At 42.2% G+C, this 22,135-nt stretch overlaps 2 protein-coding genes across 4 annotated transcripts in view; one reads left to right on the top strand and one right to left on the bottom strand.

Annotated features, from left to right (window-relative positions):
* Positions 1-22,135, top strand: part of LOC120739024 (tenascin-X-like) — an 877,833-nt gene that overhangs the window by 780,828 nt on the left and 74,870 nt on the right. The gene's annotated exons all lie outside the window — the stretch shown is intronic.
* gigyf1a (GRB10 interacting GYF protein 1a) lies at positions 256-21,961 on the bottom strand. 3 transcript variants are annotated; one of them, XM_040040664.1, is made up of 25 exons: positions 21,748-21,961; positions 15,784-16,406; positions 15,614-15,677; positions 12,692-12,821; positions 11,806-11,901; positions 11,505-11,622; positions 10,931-11,039; positions 10,414-10,613; positions 9,679-9,908; positions 9,464-9,584; positions 9,134-9,319; positions 8,477-8,634; positions 7,800-7,965; positions 7,439-7,662; positions 7,047-7,150; positions 6,829-6,923; positions 6,650-6,723; positions 6,400-6,537; positions 5,970-6,179; positions 5,626-5,846; positions 5,335-5,492; positions 5,027-5,190; positions 3,200-3,244; positions 2,808-2,952; positions 256-1,981 (listed from the first exon to the last, which is right to left on the bottom strand). In XM_040040664.1, the coding sequence occupies exons 3-25, from the start codon at positions 15,646-15,648 to the stop codon at positions 1,914-1,916; spliced, it is 3,195 nt and encodes a 1,064-aa protein (XP_039896598.1). In that variant the 5' UTR covers positions 15,649-15,677; positions 15,784-16,406; positions 21,748-21,961; the 3' UTR covers positions 256-1,913. The 3 variants fall into 3 exon arrangements, with proteins under 3 accessions (XP_039896598.1, XP_039896597.1, XP_039896599.1); XM_040040663.1 differs by having other exon boundaries at positions 6,829-6,929; positions 21,748-21,960; XM_040040665.1 differs by having other exon boundaries at positions 6,829-6,929; positions 7,496-7,662; positions 21,748-21,960.

Here is a 22,135-nt window from a genome sequence, read left to right as displayed (position 1 = left end):
AAAAAAATTAAGGAAAAGAAAATTAAAAACACACAACAAAAATAGCAGCCCCAAGTGCTCATCTTAGTCCAAATACTTTTTAAACTTTGTATATAATGTATATATTTATATATATTTTTCATTTAAAAAAGAAAACTCGTCATTATCAAATTGCAACAACGAATATGTAACACAATATGCTAACATTTCATGCACCGCTCTGTGCACTTGCACATTAAGATGCTGTATTTTTTTAATTGTTTTTTTGTGGTTTTCTGTATTTCAGAGTCAGAAACTCGACACCTTTCATTCACAAGTTCGAGAGCTGACAAAAGGCAACGTGATCACACCCCCAGGAAAAACACGCTGGACTAAGCCTTCCGATGGATCACCCCTAGACTCAACTAGAAATATTTACCATAGAAACGTACATACTTTACATACACTGTGCTGAGCACTGACACGCACCACACTCGCTCTCAAAAAAGAGTTAATGTCTCGATGGCCATGCACCCTATCCAAGTTCTTAGGCACAAATGTGCATTCATACACATACAAGAAAACAACAACAACAAGAAAAATGAGTACCTGTAGTTTTAACTCATTTCTATGAACAGTAAATGAACATGTACTCTAAACACGCACACTGAAAATCTCACCCCCATGCACACACAGTAATGTCCCTCATGATTCGCCACGTCTGCTTAGTCCCTTTCAGGTCTAGAGACGGCTCCCCATGGGGAGAAGCTCAGGGAAATAAACTAGTGGTGGTCGTCATGTGATGAGAGCAAAGCTAACATTTACAAATATATGCATTTCTGGTTTTCTATCAGGGGATGAAGAGCTGGTGAGAGAAAGGATGTGTTGTGCAATTGCCCTCTCTCTCTCTCATAAACACACACACACACACACACACACACACACGAGCATTCAGTCACACCCATAAAACACACACGTCCTTGTCTGGAAAGGACCACATACATACACACTCACTCTAAACATGAATACAAAATGACTATCCAAACAGAAAAGACAAAAATGGCCTCTTATGTTTCATACATCTTGGTAAGCAACAAAAGACAACTTGTGCAGACTGTATATTACTGACACAACTCAGCCGCCACACATCAGCCACTCCCAGTCGCTCATACACATTCACAAAAATATTCACTTCTAACTAACCCCATTTGTTTTCTTTTTTTTGTCGTTTTTCTTATTTCGTTTTTTTAGGCAAGTGCAAATCTTCAAGTTTTTTTTATAATCCATTTTTCAATAGCTTTACTTTTTTATATAAACGTAAAAAACAGAACCAAAAAAAAAAAAAAAAATGCTAAACAAGAGAAATATCAACAGTGTTTGTCTTTTGAGAAAGGATTTGCTCTCTGATAAGGTTTCAACTAAAGGTCCCCCTGAATTTGAAAACCTAACGTCCCCGCCCGCTCGGCCCTGCTCGCTGTTTTCACCGCCGCCTTCCAGTTCTGCTGCACACGCCGATAATGTGCATGTACACACACCGTATGCGCACTGATTCTGAACACGCACGCATACACACACACGAACAAAAAGAAAAACTATTCAAATCCCATCTCAATAAAGTGCATTAGTTCAGTATAAGGTGCTTAATCTTTTGAGTGCCAGAGGATACCCATCATCCTTTTAACCTCACCGCGCCTCACCCCCCCTCTCCCCTGCTCTAGTGATCAACTGGTGCAGCAGGGAGCCCTTTTTATTTTTTCTATCCAGAGGGAAAGAACGAGTGGGAGGCGCAGAACTGGGCGCCTCCACTCCACACCTCCCCCTCACCACCATGCTTGCCCCCCTTTGTACCCCACAACCCACAGTTCGGTTCCCCCAGCAGTGCACATTCGTCATCAGGTTTGTCTGATTAAAAGACAGAAGGCCTCAGGTAGCTATTGCTGCTGCGCTGCGTCACATCAGTAATCCTCCACCATCTCCATCTCATTCAGGCTCATACACTCGCCCGTGTTGTGGAATGAGTACCCTGCAGGTAGGAGAGGGCACAGGGAAGAGAGGGGAGAGAGTACACCAAGATTAGAGAAGGATGGCACAAGGGGTTAAAGGCTGGCTTAGACACTGACAGGAGGGAATAAAGAAAACGATATCATAAGAAGAGGTCTTGGCTTCTTTTTGGTTTCTTTGCCGATTCGGATTTTGTCTGAAAAGGTTTTCGGAAAGCGAATAAACAGCTGCAGTGTTAGCATTATAAGGAAGGGCCCACTGCAAATTACACTGTGTCAGAGAAGAGTGAATAAGCTGTGTTTATACTGTTTTACATATCAACAAGTTGGACTCTGAACGCTCCCTGAGACGGAGCATTGGTAGCTAGCTGATTTATTATTGCATCTCTACTCTCGGTAGGTCATTTAAGCAGATCAGTGTTATACAGTGGAAACAACCTGGTTTCACTTCACACATAATCCTACTGCACAAATGACTACATTTTCCACTTTGCGTTTCCATGCTAAGCATTTCCTCTAGTGAGTAACTCATGTACTTGATCTGGGCTCTGAACTAAAAGCTAAAGGTGGGTGTGAATAAAAACGACGGCTACGAAAAGGATTGAAAACTAACTCAAACTAAGCTGTGTAAAAAAAAAAAAAAACTGGCAATATGAACATATACTGGGAACTATAACCAACACCAACAGTACTAAATACACTCTAGAAACCTAGTGAAACAAAAAAAAACTGGACAGAAGAAAACTAAACAAAATTAAAACCTAAGAAAAACACTTTTTGGTAAAGCTGTCCATGTACGTGGTGAAGAAGTTCAAAGGAAAAACCTTAAAAGCTCTTGAGGTCGCGTACCTAAGATGCTGGGGTCAGAGTGCAGCATCATGGGCTGTTTCTTCTTCATCTTTCCTCCCTGGTTATCATAGAGACCAGCCTTGCCCATGTGGTTGGCCTGAAACATGGACTGCAGAGTGTTGGGATTCATACCTCGCATTGAATCCTAAAAAACACAAAGCAAAAATGATTAAGATCGTAACAGTGCCAGGTTGGACGTGACCCTTTGATGTTTCCGTTTTCTTTTCGAGTTTCAATCCAGAAGACTCCTCATAAAGAAATTAAAGTTTTCACTGTCTATAAAAAGTCTTTAATGCTGTAGTGAAGTTATAGTTGTAGTAAAGGAGAGCACTCATTGATGCTGTGTTAATAACAATTCTGCGTGTATGGCTTAGAGGCATGTCTGCATTTACCTGCAGAGGGAAGTTCATGTTCAATCCAGCCACTTCCTTTGATAACTAGGACACAAAGAGAAGAGGAGGAATTAAAGCCACTCTCAGCCTGTTAATAATACTTTTAAACACATATGTGCAAAGCCTGACCTTCATCCAAAATATCCACTTCCTACAATTTCAATCCAGCTAACCACAGAAGGTTTGTGTGTGAAACCACGTCCATAATGTCTTAAAGAGGACGCGTCATGCTTTTATATATTACGTCGCCTATCAAAATCGTCGACGACTGATTTAATAGTCAACGCATCGTTTGAAGCTTTGTAAGATCCCAAAAGACGCAGGAATAAGTAGCAGGATTTAAGAGTGTAATAACGGACTGAAACAGAAGATGGCAGCACTGCATGTACAAGGATGCCAGCTGCCATTAAACCCCGAAGAAGAGGAAGCTGTGTCCCAGAATTCATAGCGCGGCTCATCGCGGCCCTGCTCAGTTTCCAACAATGGCGGCAGCTAGTTAGTTTTAATATTACTCTTATTATTCTTTCTGGGTCACAAAATAAACGTTTAACATATTTTAAAGCGAGAATGTAGCTGTGTAAACCTCAAATATCTGCTCAGTTTATCAAGACACCGCATATTTTCAAAAGCGCTCCGACGTTTTCGGAGACGTCTGTTACCCACCAGCTCGATAGCTAGCCAGGGGCAAGGCTCACTAGAGCCGTGAGAACACCGGACTCCCTGCAAATCGTTTTCAAACCCACCGCTGTCTTTCGCTACTCAGGTTACACATGATATATAAGTCACTTAGATAACTTAAAAATGTTATCGTTTGGCTTTTTTCAGTATTTTATTTGTTCCTGAGTAAATCTGTTTGGCTGAGATTAAAGTTAGTTTGTACACAGCTGAATAAATGTCAGGCAGACAGCTGATTATCAGAAGTGTGAGATGCTCGAGAATATACTCCGGTGTCCTGTTATATTTTAGATAGCAAGGAGCAGACGGCTGCGTTTATTAAACTTCACCGAAACAATCGGCAAATTTCATTTAAATTCAATAAACTATCATCTTGTCTTTATTTTTAGTTAGCACATACCTTAAACACTTAAAGCTGTAAACTAATGGTAGTTATATAAGAGCAGATGCTGCTGGTGCAATAAGCTGTACGTTTTACGTCCAATGGATGCATGATCTGATTAGTCGACTAATCGCAAAAATAATCGGTGACTAGTGGACTATCAAAATAATCGTTTGTGGCAGCCCTAATATACACACACACACACACACACACACACACACATATATACATATACAAGTATATACAAGTAATCCCTGAGCTTTCACTTCAGACTGCTCTAAACATTCAGTTTCAGGCAGTTTTTCTGTTCTTGGTTGTGAATGATGGCAGTGAGGTTTAAGTGTCTCAAGCTGGCACTGAAAAACAACTCAGTGTTGGTCAAATAAAAAATTAAAAAAAAAAAAAATGTCACAGCGGCTCCAACCATATATTTTATACAGCCTATGAATCCCCTAGGTTTCCAAGTTAACTTACAGAAATTGAACACTACATCAAACACTTGTACAGACTAGAATGTGCCATCGATTCCCACCTGAGAAAACCATCAGTTTCCGACTGAAAATGCAAACTACTGAACACAGTCTGTGTCTATTCATAATAAAAATGAACAATTAGCAACTCGTCATACTATAGATTAAAGGAGGCTTTAATGGGCAGGCTTTCTGTGTTCTATAAAGAGAACATTTCAGCAATGTTTTTCTTTTCTTTAAATTACACTGATGTCGTTTACCGAGCAGGTGACATTTTGGACTGATGCTCTTTCAACCTACCTGTTGCTGCTGTCTCTGTTGGTTGGCTTTCTGTTTGGCACGTCGCTCCAGAAACTGTTTGGCGAACTCTTTGGCTTCCACTGTGTCCCCTAGGTAGGACCGGATGAAATCCAGCACTGCATAGGGAGACTCCACCTCCTTCAGGTATGCCACAATTGTGGCAACTTGATAAACACACAACGTGAATGATTAGTGACACAGAAGTGTTGCTGTAATTTACACAGACATCAGCTATTGATGTCTGTAAGCTGAGGGTAAACTCTAAACACCCTTTAGATTGCTAAATGTGATAAAGTTGAACCGCCTACCATCCACAGAGGAGGAGGAGTTGTTGGCAGAGGTGTTGAGAGCGTGCAGCATCTGTTCACACCAGGTGGTGAAGCCGTCCTGAGGCTTCATGCCCTGCAGCAGCTTCAGCAGCTTCTCCTCCTCCTCGGTGCGCTTACGACGGATCATGTACTGATCACTGTGGAGGACACCCAGGCAAATTATATCATTACTATCATCAACTAAAAGAAATCCACTTTTTCCTGCAAGCAGTGCTTTATAACTGGGCAATCCAACAATCCACATCAGCTGAGTTGCCCAGACATGCTCACCTGAGTGATGGGCTGCTGCGGCTGTTCTTAAGGCCCATGTTGTTGTTGCTGTTCCCACGCAGGCCGGTCTGGTTCTTCACAGCCTCGTCCCACATGCCCATGCTGCCCGAAGACCCTCCACTACTGCTCTTACTCTCCAGACTACCCGGCCCTCCCCACATACCGACGCCATCCACCCACTGCCCTCCCATGGAGGAGCTCCCCATTGACAAACCAGAGTGCTGCAAACAGATAAAAATCAGGCTCCATAAATGACCAACAATATGTACGTTTTTATTTTAAACATGCAAATTCCTGCTACATGCTAACATTATCACTGCTGTAGACCTGAAAGGTGAACTCACGCGGTCTCTCTGCTGCTGGGCTCTCTGCTGCTGCTTCAGGAGTCTCTCAGTCTCCTGCTGTATTTCCAGCAAAGCCAGAGCCTGGGGCTTTCCTGCCTTAGAAAGCCCAGAAGAGGAAGCCCCACTCCAACTAGAGCTGCCTGCCCCCGGTCCTTGCTGCTGGGGAGTCTGCTGCAGCAATTTCATGATCAGTTCCTGCTGCTGACGACACTGCGGGAACATACGACAGATCAGGCTATAGCTGTGGTTCTCGTTTCTTAGAGGAAAACAGCATTTAGTGCCGCTCAGCAAAGCAAATAAAATATCAAACATTATGAAAACTAAATCAAAACGCAGCACGGAATATTTTTGCTTTAATGAACAAAGCCAGTAACATATTTAACAACCCCAAGGCAACACATGGGATAAAATGAATGCAAAATTTCTCCACCTGCTTGCGTCTGAAGATCTCCTCCTCCTCCCTCCTTTTCTGCTCCTCCTGTTGCCTTCTCTTCTCCTCCCTTCGCTTACGCTGCTCCTCTTCCTCACGCTTCGCCCTGAGTTCAGCGTCTCGCCTCTCCTGCTGGAGCTAAAGGAAATGCGTCATCAGTAATTCTGAATGAATATTTGGATCTGACGCTGGTATGACTCAATGGACTCACAGTAGTCACAGTCTGATATTACTATTCAGCAGCCCTCACCTTCTGAAGCTGTTCGAGAGTTGGACCCTGAGTAGAAGGATTCATTGTTATGTCCCAAAGACTGGCTTCACCACCTACATGGAAATGAAAAAGGATCATTTTAGCGGCAGCAGCTACAGTTTGTGTGTTTTAACTGTGCCTGCCTGTGTGTGCACAAACAGCAGCAGTCCACACTGTACCTGACGGCTGTGAAGCTGAGGTATGCATGTCCCACATGGACCCTGTATCTGGCACTGACATCGATCTGTTCATCGAAGGCATCATACTCTGCTCACTGCACCTGGGACATAAAGCAACACCCGACGTGTACGTTTACTTTGAAACTAAACATGTCCTCCAAAGTTCAAACTAGGACCGGAATGAACTCCAACAAATTTAGGGCGAAGCCTCCACCCACCTGTTCATGAGCTGGAATAGCTGCTGCTGCTGCTGGAGCTGTTGATAAAGAGCTGCTGCTGCGAGCTCCTGTTGCTTTTTCAGGCGCTCCTGGTCCAGGTTTCCCTGATGAAGGGGAAAGATATAATGTCAACACAAAGGAAAAGTCAGACTCAAAATTACAATAGCAAATTACTGCATCTAGAACAGACTGGCTTCTGGTAATATTTCAGCTACATTTACACACATTTATCCAAGTCAGCATGCAATAGAAAATTCATTAAATCAACTGTGTGACATTAAGAGGTGAGAATTTAAAATTACAATTCCTGCCACCATAACCTGTCTAGAAATGTGCCCTCTCATTTGCATCCTCCCCTCCCCATCCTCTCGGGTGGCTGAGCTCTGACTCACAGTCCCGGCGGGCCCCCGGTTGGGCTGCGGGCGCTGCGTTGGTGGTAGCTGTCTCACCAGCAGGGGCGGCGGGGAGGGACCCGGGGCAAAGGGCACGCGGCCCCACATCTTGATGACATCCCCCAGGGGTTGGAAACCTTCATCACAGCCCCGCTTCACCAGCAGGGTCATGGTGAAGTAGCCAGCCTGAAACCACTCACACATCTCCACCGTGGTGAATGGACCTGGTTGGTGGGCAGGACAGAGGAGAGTTTGCAATGCAGAAACTGACCTTAGGTGTCGGACTAGCTTCATCTCACCTCAAGAAATTAACAGTTTTTATTCATGTTTTTAGAAAGTATCATCAGGAGAATAGGAGTACCCTGGATCTCTCCCTGGGGGTCCTTATAGAACCACTTCATGGCAGCCTCGTGAGTTAGCGGCAGAGCAGCTGCCGTGTTCCTGCTCTCCTGCTGCTGCAGAGCCTGGGTGAAGCACTCCTCCTCCAAAGAAGTATCCTGCAGTGATGCCACCATCTTCTCTGCCTCCTACACAAATATAAACAAACATTCATTATGTAGTCGACAAGAGTTGGTGTAGCAGGCTCACCCGTAGGATGAAAAGGTGGCGATGCTAATAGTACAGCTAAGACTCACAACTTTGAATGCACTGATACCAGCTAAAACAAAGCTCAGCAGGTTTTAGACCTAGTCAGACAAGGTTATGTTAGTGATGCTTGTTTAAAGTAACATATGTGAAAATATAAACAATATATAGAAGAGCACAGAACAGACATGCAGACGTCCTTTTCAGTTTCCGGCACATCAATCAGCATCAAATGAACTGCTCTATATTTGCAGCCTCCCCCCTAACCATCGCGTTTTTATTCAAAGCAGTGAGCTTTATCAAAAGACAAAAAAAAGAAAAGTGCAGTACTGGTTTTGAATATTCAGCAGCAAAATAATCACCAGTTTCATCCTTCACCTGAAGGCTGTGAAATGTAGTTTGATTAGACATGATTACATAATTTGTCTGAAATGTTCCTCTTGCTGCTCCTACCTGCTGCAGGTGTTTCATGCCTTCGTCGTCCTCAGCGTCTCCTCCAGATGGCGGGAGTAGAGGAGCAGCAGATGAAGGGGGTGGAGGAGGCAGGCTGGAGGAGGTGGCTGCGCCGCTGGGACTCAGCTGGGCCTTGGAGCCCCCTAATGGAGCTGCATCTGACATACGCACATGAAAAGAAAAAGAAGAAACGAGTAAAACAATGGGCCCCTATTTTTAGTGTTTCTATTTATAGTTTAGCGTTTGGTGTTGTTTGATGTGAGCGGTAGAGCCGCCTACTGGCTCTGTGTCACATCCAGCAGCCGGTTCAGTAAACAAAGTATCAAATGACTGAGGCAAACATATTCTATATCAAACCAAAATATCAACATGGCTGAATTTCCTTGCTCAAACACGCCGACCTGAGACTGAAAGGGCTGAGGTCATGAAACCAAAGGTTCAGGATCTCTCACTTTAGAAGCCTTTTTTTAATTTAAATCATTGCACAATAAAAAGTTGCCTAAATAACTTTATTTTCCGGATTTATACAAAATTAAAGAGTCTAATAATTACTGAAATGCAGAAGCATGTATATTTGATATAGATTTTAAAAAAAGATAATATTGCCGTTTTGTCCTGTTGGCACACTAACACAGAGGTATGTGGAACATGACCTACCTTCACCAGACGTGCTGCTGGCCTTCACAGACTGGCTGTTGCTCAGCTGAGCATTATCCACCACTTGACCAGCACTGCTGGGTTGGGACTCCAGCGATGGAGGGGGACAGTGAGCTGTTGGAGAAGACGAAGGAGATGCTGGCTTTGTCTCACCATCTCCAACAACAAAGATGGCTTCTTTAATCTCTGTGAGGCCAGGAGTGGAAGAAAGGAAGGGGAAAAAAAAAGTAATGAATCCTCCATTGACTATGATCAGTGAAGGTAAAAGATAGAAGACAACATGTAAATGTCTTCTACAAGATCAAATAAAGACATCCGGTCTCGCCTCACCCTTGTCTTTGTCTCCTTCAGCGCTGTTCCTCTCCATATCAGCAAGGCTGTCTCCCTCCTCTTCCTCTTCCTCAATCCCCTTAAACTCAAACTCCTCCAGGATTGTCTCCTTGCCACTCTTCTGATACAAGATACAGACCAAAAAAGTGAAGCAATCCCAACAAATAAATATTAAAACAATATCATAACAGTAACAGAAACATCATTCTGAGTACCTTCATAGGCATGAACGCTCCAGACGAGTCAAAAGTGCCCATCTCCCCATCCTCCTCATCTGTACACCACTCGGGCAGGCCGTCCCTATCGTCCTCTAGACCATCGCTGCCTGCGCGCCGACGCCCGCCACCGTGACCGTCAGAGTCCCGGAAGTCGAAATCAAACTTCCTCCTCCGACCTTCTCCTGGACCACTGTGGTCCCGCCAGCCCGCTGAGCGAGGACCACCATCTGGTAAACAAATGGAAAGTTATTAGCTTCAAAACTGCCCTGAGCTACACTCAGAAATTTATTAAACTCAATCTGGAGTTTCATTTTCAAGATATCTGGTTTGCAAAGATCATGATTCATTGAAGCCGACTGCTGAGTCTGCAGAAACTCAGGAAGCTTTAGTGTAACCTAAACCCAGCTGCTCGGTCTTCCCATCACTGACCACTAGATGCCAGTACAATGTCCTTTAAGCTAAAGTTGACACACACATTGTTAACATAGGTTTAAAAACACAGTAATATAACAGTGGAATGATGAGTAATACAAATCTCAGTGATGCTCCATCTTAGTGATTTTAATGAGGCTATACCAAAGTGTAGCTTCCACACTAATGAGTTAGGGCAAAAGGTTTATGTCAAAGGAACATTAAAAATTTGATCCACGTCTTAGCTTGTGTTGACAGCAGAAAGAGGAATAAACAAAGCAGAGTTTATGACAATAAAAAACCCGTTTGTGTTTATCATACCATCCCTACGGGATCCAGCAAGTCTCCAGTTACTGCCCGGCTCCCCTTCATCTTCCTCCTGCTCCTCCCGTAGGGTGCGCCAGTTATCACTGTCAGCCCTTGTGTACTCTTTTCTCCCCGGACCCACGGGACCTCCAGTTTCTTCAAAGCCAGGACGTCCCACCTCCCGCCGCAGCGGCTTCTCAAATCGACGCTCACCCCTGAGAAAAGGAGGGAAATGAAGGGAAAATTAGACCAGTTAGCAGAAGAAAACATGGGCCAGTTTTTAACCCAAGAGCAGTGTGTGCAACCAACACCTCACACTGGAGACAATACATTTGCACAGCTTATCCAGATCTTGGAAGGAAAACTGGAAGAAATACAAAAAAAATACCTGAAAGGATTACAGACTATGCTGCACTGCTTGACAGCTGCTCTGAGTAATGATAAAACAGGCTTCTGTTGTGCAACAGAGCACTTGGAGTCATTATTTGCATGACCTTACCAACATTTTAAGGACAGTGCAGTTTATCCTTACCGGTCGTCCCAGCTCTGGCTGCGGTGAATCTCTCGGACGCTGCGACCGAAACCCACCTCGGCATCTTCAATACTTCTTTGGTAGAATCCACCTTCACCACGGCCTCGGCCTGTTTATACACAAAGAGAACAAGGCATGTGTGGTTAAGTAGCTTCATCCTGCAGGCAGGTGCACACATCAACACACCATCGAACATCATTCTTCTTTTGTGGTTTCCTTTGCTGGGCTGAACTGTGCATGTGTTTACATTGGCATGTGTTGACAAGGTAAGCGCGTAAGCCCCGTGCTTTTAGGCTGCGGCTGGACAAAAGGAGGACTATTTTAAACAAGCCAAGAGGAAGTGTGTTGCACCAAGATGGTGGAAGAAAGAAGGAAATAAACACTTTAGTAGTTGCCTTAAATAAACTGTTTTACTTCAGCTGGGCAGCAGCCATTGTAGTTTGAGCCGAGGGCTTTAAGCAGCCCTTCTGTTGTTGTTGTTGGACTCTGCAGCACAACTGATTGTGAACAGGCTCAATCGGGGCTATACTTTATTGCCTGTGTCCCTCATCCAACTTTTTTTCCCTGCCGTTACCTCGACCACCCCGTGTGGCTCCTCGTCCACGGACCACTCCAGCTGGGGCCGCACCACCCACTCCTTTTCCCATGAGCCTCAGCACTGCCACACTGTTCACAGACATGGAGAAGTTCCTCTGCAGAGTGAGTTGAACGAGCCAAAAAAAAAAAAAAAAAAAAAGGAGAGAGGAATGTGAGGAATGTGAGCTCACAGGCACATCTGTCAACTGAATCTGTATGAGGGTGAGATACCACAAGATAGGGCTCAAACAGTTTAACATTTGCAGATATGCGTTTGTGAGAGTGTGGCTGGTGCAGACCTGCTCCTCCTCAGTGAGAGGCACCAGTGCCAGTGGTTGCATGGGCTCTTCTTGCAGAATAGCAGCAAACTCCTTATCCTGCATGTCCTCTGGGACCTAAAAGCAACAACAAGAGGACAAAACCACCTCTTAAAAACTTGAACTCTGACTTCAAACATGTTCATATGTTTAAGGATACAGACTTATACAGCACTTTAGAGAGGTCCTATTGTTCTACACTATTTATGCTGCTTTGTATGAGTCGCAATTCAGAGTAAGCCTTATTTTCAGCCCGTCGGGTTATTCTGTCTGAAAGAAGCAGTTTTCCTGTAAGGCCATCCTCTCTTCTCTTCTTCTCTAAGACAATTACTTCTGATTGACTGCCCCTCACAAACAGGGGTGAACTGCAGTTCGGTGTTCTGTGCTTACAGACAGATATTAAAGGCAGGGTTTTTGTCAATGTACCTCCAAGCCCGGCATCTCATAAACCGGGCCTCGGACCGGTTTGGTACCGGGCTGCGAGAGTTGAGGCTCAGGTGTGATTTTCAGGGTTTTTAATCGGTTTTCAGCGTTATTTTGTTATCGTTTTTATCGTTAACTCTGTTTTCCTGGGTCTTTTCACGTGTGTTATGAATAACTCTTCTTTTTTTCAGTAGCGGTACTAGTTTTATTTTGTTGTATTTTTCCGCGACACCTTAAAGGCCGGTCTGTGAAAATATTGTCGGGCATAAACCGGTCCGTGGCGCAAAAAAGGTTGGGGACCGCTGCTTTAGTTGATATCCATCTCCTTGTGTCAACAGGTGACTGTAAGCTTACATCATTTTTGCCCCATGTGAATGGGATTCAGTGTTTCACATTGGTATAGACTGTAATAAATCGAGAATGACTGAGTAAACTATTAACCAACCTTGTTGTCTTTGACATAAAGTGCTAACATCTCCTCTCGGCCGTAGCGGTACTCGGCCAGCTTGTACTTTGGCATGGCGGGGGAAGGAGGGGGAGACGTCACACTCCCCCCACTGGACAGTGCACGGAGCCTGTGAGTAAAAGACATAGGATAAAGTACTTTACTTTCAACAACAGGAATTAAAGCGACTGTCCAGTACAACAAATAGGCGTTTTGCAACTGCATGCTAAAGCTTTCAAAGCTGTGTATTTGCTCTACTTTTCCCCCCAAGCTAATAACAATCTCTGACATGTAATGTAAAAAACAAGCTTTATAAATAACTTGGTGCAAATTCCCCAGTTGGCTCTGAACGCACGCACACACACGAAAATCAGAGCAATTGTGTAACCTTGATAGAATTCCTTTTAATCTCAATTGAAGAAAAATAACTAATAGCATCCATCTTGCAGCAGGAAAATTTTTTAGTAAATGTTCTGTAACAAATTCCTCCCACACAGCTCCCCCTGAACACACTTGGCTCAATGCTGACGATATATTAGCTTTCCAATCTCAAGATTTCATTTTAAAAAGCTATTACTAGCTGGCCAACTTCCAAGGCCTGCTGTTTAACAATGGCTCCTTTCACATGCCTCTACAGAGTGTGTCAGTGACTCTCAGCTCCACATCAAAACCATATGCAGCTCAGAGATGGAGAGGCGGGTGTGGGGGGTAGAAAGGTAAAGGGAAGCTTCATGAAAGCCCAGTTGGTAGCATGTAGCAAATCAAAGAGGATAAAAATAAGTGGAGCAGCAACTAATATGCATAATAAGAGAAGCGCTCAGGAAGCAAGCCAGTGGGTGGGTTACTAAGAAATATTTGTGCATCATATGTACCCACCTGCATTTACCTGCAGCAAAACATGAGCTTTCCTCCCTAACAAGGATTCAAATATCCTCTACACACTTAAATCTCTACATGAATAATCCTTTGAGAGTCTTACAAAGATTGGAGTAAGAGAAACTACACCAACCTAAAAGCATGGCCGAATATTTTACTTTGAATTCGACCACAATGACTAACATAGTTGCAGGCTGCGCTGCCAACTAAAGCTCGAATGGTCTAAATAATTTCGTAAGGTTAACTGGCCTTTAAAGACGTGTAAACATGCTGGTCAGGCAGCTGTATGTGGCGAGCACATGAACCGGCCGCTCTGTAACTATATTGAAAAAGGGTACGAGGATGAAAGTGAGCTACGAGAGCCACTGAGAGCAAAGCAGCTGCAGATGTGTAAAGGCAGAAATATTCTGTGAGACTGGCACTACACCAAGAATGCACACAGCAGTCACAGGCCGTTAGAGATGGAGAGCTACCAAACTGCAGACTACGCCCCCCCATTAATCGCTGCACAAACATTCACTGAGCTACAGAAACAGCAGAAGGAAAGAGAGAGATGGACAGGAGAGAGCAGTGACAAAACCGACACTTTGTTACCACTGAAATGACTAACCACGGCAGGGCGCCTGCAAGCAAGACTCATTTTTAAAAGCACTTTCATATCAAGTTTAAACGTCTTCAGCAACGTCTTTTTTTTTTTCCATGTGTTAACAGACTGTAACGGAATTTAAAACTGAGACCTTCCTCTGTACTATTTGTTGCCTTTAAGAACCTGTGGAATGATTTCTGTGTGAAGACTGACCGAGAATTTATTGTAAGAATCTGAGAATATTATGCTCGATTCTTAGTGTCTACCATTAGTGTCGCTCTCTTCTACTCCCAGCGCCAACAGTGAGCAACACTAGCCAAGAGTAGTACCGAGTCCACAAAAGCTCAAACACACATTCCAGAGAAGGACAACAGAACTGACTTCAGACAACATTTCACTTATGAAAAGTGAGTAGCGAAGCTAGGCTTAGCCAGGTAGCTGATGTGCTTTGGGCATACCATGTAATTTCACCTAATGGTAACCATTAGCTTACCTGCTAACATGGTGACTAAAGCCACAACAAAGTCGGTTTTATCCAACTGAAGTTTGATCAAACAGAAAATAAGGCCTTCAGGGGAGAACTACAGTTTACACGTGCATGATTCATTCACACTTGTAAACGAACTGCATGCTCTCTCCTGTTACAACATATTGTCTTGTGTGGTAACTTGGCCGCCTATATTCAAACTGCAGAAAGATCCAACCAAGTTATGACATTACAAATGTTTATATTTCAATTTAAGTGTTCATTTCTTGGTCACATTGCCAATCCACACACAAAGGATAGGTCAACACCCAGAAGCCAACTGAAGAATGAAGGCTGCTTATGCCATCTGCACAGCTAAGGTTACTTAACAGCATCTCTAACAGCCGTTTTCATACCGGTTTACTCTTACGATGATTTTCTCAGGTAATGCTGGTGCCACCTTCACACAACTCAGTTTGTCCAACAAAAACTCATAAACCAAAAGACATCAGCTCTACATTAATGAGAGACCATTAAAAAAAAATCTAAGTATTTCAGGTCATCACTTCCATTTTGGGCCTTTGTTTTCATGGTTTTTGGTACGGACACTCTGAACCGTTTTGGTTGAGCTGAATTTGATCGAACAGCAGCTTATAACCTAACTCACTTCACTAACCCCTGATCTTTTCCTAGTGTCATTTTCAGGGGAACGAGTCCAATTGACACAGGACGTTAAGACTTAAGCAAATTGCCATTGCGATTAACGGCCACATTCAAGAAGGTCATTTGGAGGTTGCTTAAATCTGCACATTTCATTATGTCCAAAGTTTCCTTAAAAGTAAAAACAGAATGGCGCTCAGCATAACTCATATGCTTTTAATTTTCCCCCACAAATAAAAACAAACACAAAATAAGCACTTTGTTCCTCTGGGAAATATTTCTTTATAAAAAAAATTGGAAATATATAAATAATAAAATAAAATACAAATATTACCATTCTGGGCCGAAGTTAAGAGTCTCAGCAGTCATATTCCTCACGTCCACACAGAACTGAGTATCTAAGGAGGAAAAAAGTATCCAGATTTCTTTGTGTTTTTTTCTTTTTTGTGACGAATAAAATGCAACTTTGAAAAGGAGGGTTAACAAAAGAAAACGGTTCCTTACCCTGTCCAGATAATCGGAGCAGGCTGGACTGGGCTGGACCAGGCTCGAGCTGGCTGGCTTTAGTTAGGCTTAGGTGACTAGAAGGCTGAGTGGTGCTTAAGCTGTGGTCACAGAGCTCCCCAAACACACAAAGAGAATAGCTGCCAGTTTCAGGTGCTTGAGGAATACCAGGTTATCAGGTCCTAACTAAGGAAGGGCTTTCAATGATAAGTTTGGAGAATGGAAGCTCCTGCTACTCACAGCCAAAAAAGGTTGTTAACATAAAAAAGAAACGAAAAGAACCTTAGAAATTAACAATGGAACAAAATAAAACACTCTTGCTAGTAATGTCTTCTTTTTTTTGTTTGCGATTTCCTTTTTGTTTTTTTACAGCAGTTATATCTCACATTAACGTTAAAAATATGAACTGATTGATCAAAAGACGTAACGCAGGAACAAAATAACAGCCGAAAAAACAATGAAATAGGCTGCTGGAACAGCTGCCAAGAGCAGACGCGACTCGCACTCCTCTTCTCCTTTCTCTCACTCCCTCTGTGCCGTTTTCTCTCGCTCCAACTGAAATGTGGACTGACGGAGACCTTCTAGGTAACTCCTTTATTTCCTGACCTCCTCCCTTTGCACCACTGGAAAAAAAGAAAACAAAATACTGTTAAACAGAGACAGAATGAGAGAAATATAAAATTTCAAAGAAAAATGGGAAGAAGTAAACACTTCATAAATTAGCTGCTGCTCTTGAGATGCTTTTTCACCGCTTGGCAGTCCACCTCTGTTGTAAGTGAGTGAAGGAACCATAATTTGATTTTCTCCGCAAAGACTCGACATACCATTTACACAGCGTGCCTGGGACTCACCAACAGATACCCAATTTGATCAATGTGTTGCAGCACTCTGAGTTGAGGGGAAAGTGCTGTGGTATTCCTTCACTGAATAAATGAAAACTATTTCTAGTATAGCACTCAGTCATACTCCAACATTTCTGCTGCTCACAGGAGATTTTCCATCCTGAAATACACCGAGTCTATTTCAGTCATGTTGTGAACCAGATGCTTCCTAAACCATGCAGCTGGCTGGGGATGGTTCCTCAAAATGTCATGGCAACTAAAGCAATATCCAGGCAACTAAACTTCAGCAGCAAATGCTCACATACACATACATACATATATTGCCCCTTTAACATGAACACCACTTAGGTTTCCACACTGATGACTAAACACAAGCCATATTTTCCAGCTTCTTCCCATCTTGGTGACTACTTTCCTTCAATATTCCCTCACCACAGACGCTGAACAAAAAAGGTTAAGTTCACAAGTTTTCACAACATTTTATTAAATGGCCATCATTGCATATAACCGACACTTGCAAGGTTACCTACGCACTTTACAGAGATTGGCAACATGGTGCTAGCAAACTAGAGAAAATAGACATTGCCGTTTCAATCGGTTTCGCTTTAAATTAGCTTTGTCATCTTGCATTTGCACGGATGCTACTTTCTCTGCCCTCTAATGCGCTGTTTTGCTACACGCTTAGTTATGTTGGTAGTAAATACTGCACATGAGGAAAGCATGAAGAGAAGAAAACTTTACTCAGGCTTATTACAGTTTGATTTATTTAAACTGAAACAAAAGATTCCCAACAACTGACAATCTATGTGAAAATAAATAGATAAATAAATAAAAAAATAAGATAAAATGATGTTGGCTACGATGGTTTGAAGCCAATTTTTCCTCTCCCTTTTTTGTTTTTCCTTTTTTTTTTTTTTAGATGAACCTTGTTGCAACAGAGCCAAGAAGCTCTTCTGTTGATAATGTTAGCCAATGACACACACTGGTTCAGAGAAGCTGTATGTTTTATTATTCTTACAGTTGGGGCTGTGCCATCCTCCACGATAATATTGGTATAAAATATTTTCACATCTTATAAAACCGCCACAGTGCAATATCATTGCTATAGTAAGTCATGCATTTACAATCCCTAGTGTGCACTACAACAAGACAAGGCCCAGACATGTCTGAGAGCAAGAGTCACATGTCATTCTCCAACAACTATTTAACTAAAGACTGAGCTACTTAAACAACCTCCAACAAAGCACTATGCTAAAAAAAAAATATGCAAGAAAACTGCTCCTGCCAAAGGTGGAAACAAACTTTTCATGACTTGAAGAAAAAGAACAAAAAACACCGCCAACTACAACCAGGCTACAAATGACTCAACCTAGCATGGTTAGCTGCACTTGTTATGAAAAAGAAGAACAAAGTGGATGGAAATTAGGAAATTACTGATGCAGTTACATGAAAAAAAGAGACTTAAGCACCTGTTTAAAAAGCTCAGCCTTAGATAGAAAATACCAGGGAAAAAATACTGCTTTTTGTTTTTTTATGTGACAATATTGTGCAGCTTCTTTAACTTTATTTACTGCTAAACTAAAGTGTTACGCACTTATTCACACTATTGCTTAAAACTTCCAGGGAAAACACTACCTGGGCTAACTGTGTCACTAACATTTAACTATAAACGCTGCCGCATGTTGTTTCATTAGACTCACAATTCAAATTAGTACACGTGCCATCAGTGACAACAGCTCACCAGAAAATAAGGATGGAAAATGCACTTCATTTAGTTACACTTATAAATGCTGCTGCCTAGGAGTGGGCGATATAAACGATATACGACAGAAACGATATAAATTTGGCCAACGATAGAGATTTTGACTATATCGCTCTATCGCGATAGCGCATGTTGATGATGTCATCAAGCTGCGCCTGTTTTGGTTGAAAGCATCGCAGCGGCTAAAACCATTATCATCTGCAAATTATGGCGGGCGACAGTCATAGCAAAGAGATGAAGCACTTTTGAAATATGGGGAAAGCCAAAAACTGCGCTTCCTCCACTTCCGTAACATTGATTCATTAATGTTGAATTCTCTCGCAGCTGTTCTATTCCCATGTTGTTGCAGTATATTAATAACTAACCTCGTATTGTGGATGAATAATCTCAGTTGTTCTCCTGACTGAAGTTTGGCCTGTGTATAGCATCCTGCTATGCGATTGCATTTGTCCCCAACCACCAGAATCTCTCACGTTAACTTTTATCGAGTGGAAAAAAAGTTGGCGTTCATCCTCCAGCTTCACTGTGCTAATGTTATGCTAACATAGCTGTGTCGCTAGCAATCACGTAGCACAACATTATATACCAGGTAGTCCAACTTCAGTAACCCTGCAAACGCCACTGCTGTTTAGTTTTCTGTCTTCATTTATGTTGGAAGTGGTAGCAGAGCTGTACGTTTTAATTAGTTTCAAAAATCTCTCAGTCAGAACATGGCTATGAAATGTTTAGGTGTAAACTAGCGAGCTAACTTCCTGTTAACTTGTAACTCCGTTAAATTTAATAAATTCTGTTTTCATGGATGCCTGGATGTTAAACTTAATTGTTACACCCGATAAAGCAGCAATGCTGATGATTTAATTAAAGATGAAAGAATTTAGACCGTTTTTAACTCTTAGTGTTCGTTTGACTTTGGGACCTGAAGCGGACGGAGTTTTGGACCCAGATTACTCCGCGAAGCTCCTCACTACGGCAGCCGTAATGCTCTGACAATCCATCAAGCAGTGCGGTTTACCAAAGTTGAACTAAAACATTTTTTAACAGATTTCTGCTCGCCAAAATCGGTTCGAGGTCAGTAAGCACAACCAGAATTCATACATAAGGCACACTCTCAATTTTTGAGAAAATGAAAGGATTTTAAGTCTGCCTTATAGTGTGGAAAATACGTTATACAGAAGAAAAGAATATATCGCGATATATATCGTTACCGCACATGCTTCAAATTATATCGCGATATGGTTTTTAGGCCATATCGCCCAGCCCTACTGCTGCCTGCATTTTTCAACATTCAGTATTGTTTCTGTAAAATATAATTACTGCAAATTTTCTTTGGATATAATTTTGAGACTCAACTGGACACCCCCACTAACAATGTAGTTGCTGCCCTTTTAATCAGAGCATCTCAAATACAGACAGAAACTTTTTTTAAACTTTTCACCTAAACCTCTCTCCAGGAAATCCTAGCAGCTAGGATGCTGGCCTTTGTTATTTTAAAGCAAATGTCCAAAACCAATTAATTAATCTGCTCACCTGTTTAAAGACCGCTAACCCACTCAACCTACAAATGAATGCAATTTCCTAGCAACTGCACAGTACATCCTCCTATTGTATTACTAAAGTTCAGTTTAAAAAAAAAAAAAAAGCCCCACTGCTCACATATCCCTGTTTTCTTGGTTTAAAAAAAAGAAAAGGAAAAAAAAGTAGGAAAATCGAGGTCTTAATTGAACTTTTGTACCTATAAGAAATCTGCTACATTGCCAGTAGATACGATTGCCTTATTTACATTAGTTATTACATTCATTATCATTTTAGAAGGCAATACAAATTGATGGAACTACTCAGTGCATAATCACTGCAACTGGTAAAGATTTTAAAGACAGAAAACAGAAAAATTTAAAAAGGAGAATTTAATAATTACCGAGTAAGCAGATTTAAGAGCAGTCCACATTAAACTATTAACACTGCGATACAGACATGTTTAAGACAAATGGAAGATACTGAGCAGGTCCAGTTTACATTCCAATATACAGCAAATATAAAATCTTAATTTAAATTTCTCTTCTGAATTATTGGGGGAAAAGACCATTTTATGCATTTGTAAACCAAAAGCATATAAACTTCTACATGAATTTAAAAGACAGTAGGACCTAATGAACTGTCATGTGTGAACAGGAAAATTTAAACATGCCCTTTAAAACAGGATTCAAACCATTCCAGTCACACAGTTCCCGGTTTGTTTTTGTCTGACATGTTCAGGCTCCTGATCAGAATGCAAAGTACTTTTTTTTTTTTTTTTTACACGAGTACTGTACTTTAAACAGGTGTACTTCGCAGGTGTACCAATTGTCAATTTAAAAGCAGCACAATAAAAACACCTGTAATACCAGGCTCCAGTTATAATGGCCAGATCAGTTATGGCTTAAGGGAAATCCAGAAAGAAAATAATTTCACAGAGAAAACCTCACCGAATAAAATGACACTTTATTGCTCTTTAAGCTCCTAGCAGATATGGCAAATTTTTCTTTACTTTTATGCGCCGTCCAACAGACTTTTTTTTTTTTTACTTCGTTTAATACCCTGTATCAACTTTGCTTAAAAAATTATAATAAATAAATAATTAAATAAATAATGCAAGGTCGGAATATGGGATTTCTTGTGCGTATGAATATTAGCAAAACTCATGCACTCCAAAACGTGGCGGGATAAAGATTCCACTCTGAGTAAAAGGGAGCGGTACCAGTGGCTCAAAGTGATACAAGTGCAAGCAAACTTGCAACTCTGACTAAATTAACTAAACCGATGGTGCTAAATGTGGCTAACATTTAAACAGAACAGTCGGAGTTGACGTTAGCTACCGACAGTTGTGGCGAGCTACGCTAGCGCGTACCCTGCTCGCCTCTCAAGCCAATTAGAGCGAACTGATTTGTGGGCAAAGTGCAATAAAGCCCTAGTTACAACATCACTGGCCTCGATATCATATTTCTATTGCATATGAGCAGTTGCTAGCTAGCTTGCTTCGTAACTTAGCACAAGGTATGCACTGATCGTAAAGGCCTTGGCTTGTAGGTTCAAATGACACCAGATATGTCGGCAAAGGGGGCGGAGTATTGGGATCTGAGTCCCCGGCCTGCTCCGCTAATGTGCGGACGACCACCAGCGCCACTCCGCTGTCGGTACTAATGCGTTGTAAACAAAACAAACAACAGCAGAAACAGAATTTTAGCTCTTAAACAACTCAGTGAAAATGTTTTTTTTTTCATGACAGATAACACCGACCCGTTCGAGCTGCAGAAGCTATTAGCATGTTAGCTCCCGTTAGCCAGCTAGCTAAAAGACAGGCAGCAAAGAGGAACCATGGCTTACCTTCACTGTTTATAGCTACCAGACTGCTTGTCTGCACGGCGTGTCTACAGCCAATTTATCGAATGCATTGGTCTCTTTAAACACTGTAAACGTATTCATTCGACAGAATAGTACTTTCAGAAAGTCGTGCTCTGTATTTTATTTATTATTTTTTTTCCCCTCTCCACCAACGGTCGCTTCTGCGTATCAGTATGTGTCTGCTGGCTCCCAGTCGCTGCTCTTCTTGTTGTTTGTGTTTCGGAAACATGGCCGTCAGTGTGACACCACGTGACTGGACATTGACAAGCGCCTAACCAATGCTGTAGCAGGGCAAACACACCCCTATTTACCAGCCTGGACACTGGAGTGTACTGCACGCCGCGATGCTTTTACAGGCAGAACGTCCGGA

This window comes from Simochromis diagramma, unplaced genomic scaffold, assembly GCF_900408965.1.
Source record: "Simochromis diagramma unplaced genomic scaffold, fSimDia1.1 OVJJ01000317.1, whole genome shotgun sequence".
Taxonomy (NCBI): Eukaryota; Metazoa; Chordata; class Actinopteri; order Cichliformes; family Cichlidae; genus Simochromis; species Simochromis diagramma.
Note: the sequence above shows the minus strand (reverse complement) of the source record. Positions and strands in the feature narration are given on the sequence as shown.

Coding starts and splice junctions, on each gene's coding strand:
- gigyf1a (XM_040040663.1), bottom strand. CDS start 15,648: ATGACTGCTGAGACTCTTAACTTCGGCCCAGAATG. Junction 10,614..10,930: donor AGCCAGAGCTGGGACGACCG/GTAAGGATAAAC, acceptor TCCTTTTCTCAG/GGGTGAGCGTCGATTTGAGA. Junction 6,180..6,399: donor AGATCTTCAGACGCAAGCAG/GTGGAGAAATTT, acceptor ATGTTCCCGCAG/TGTCGTCAGCAGCAGGAACT.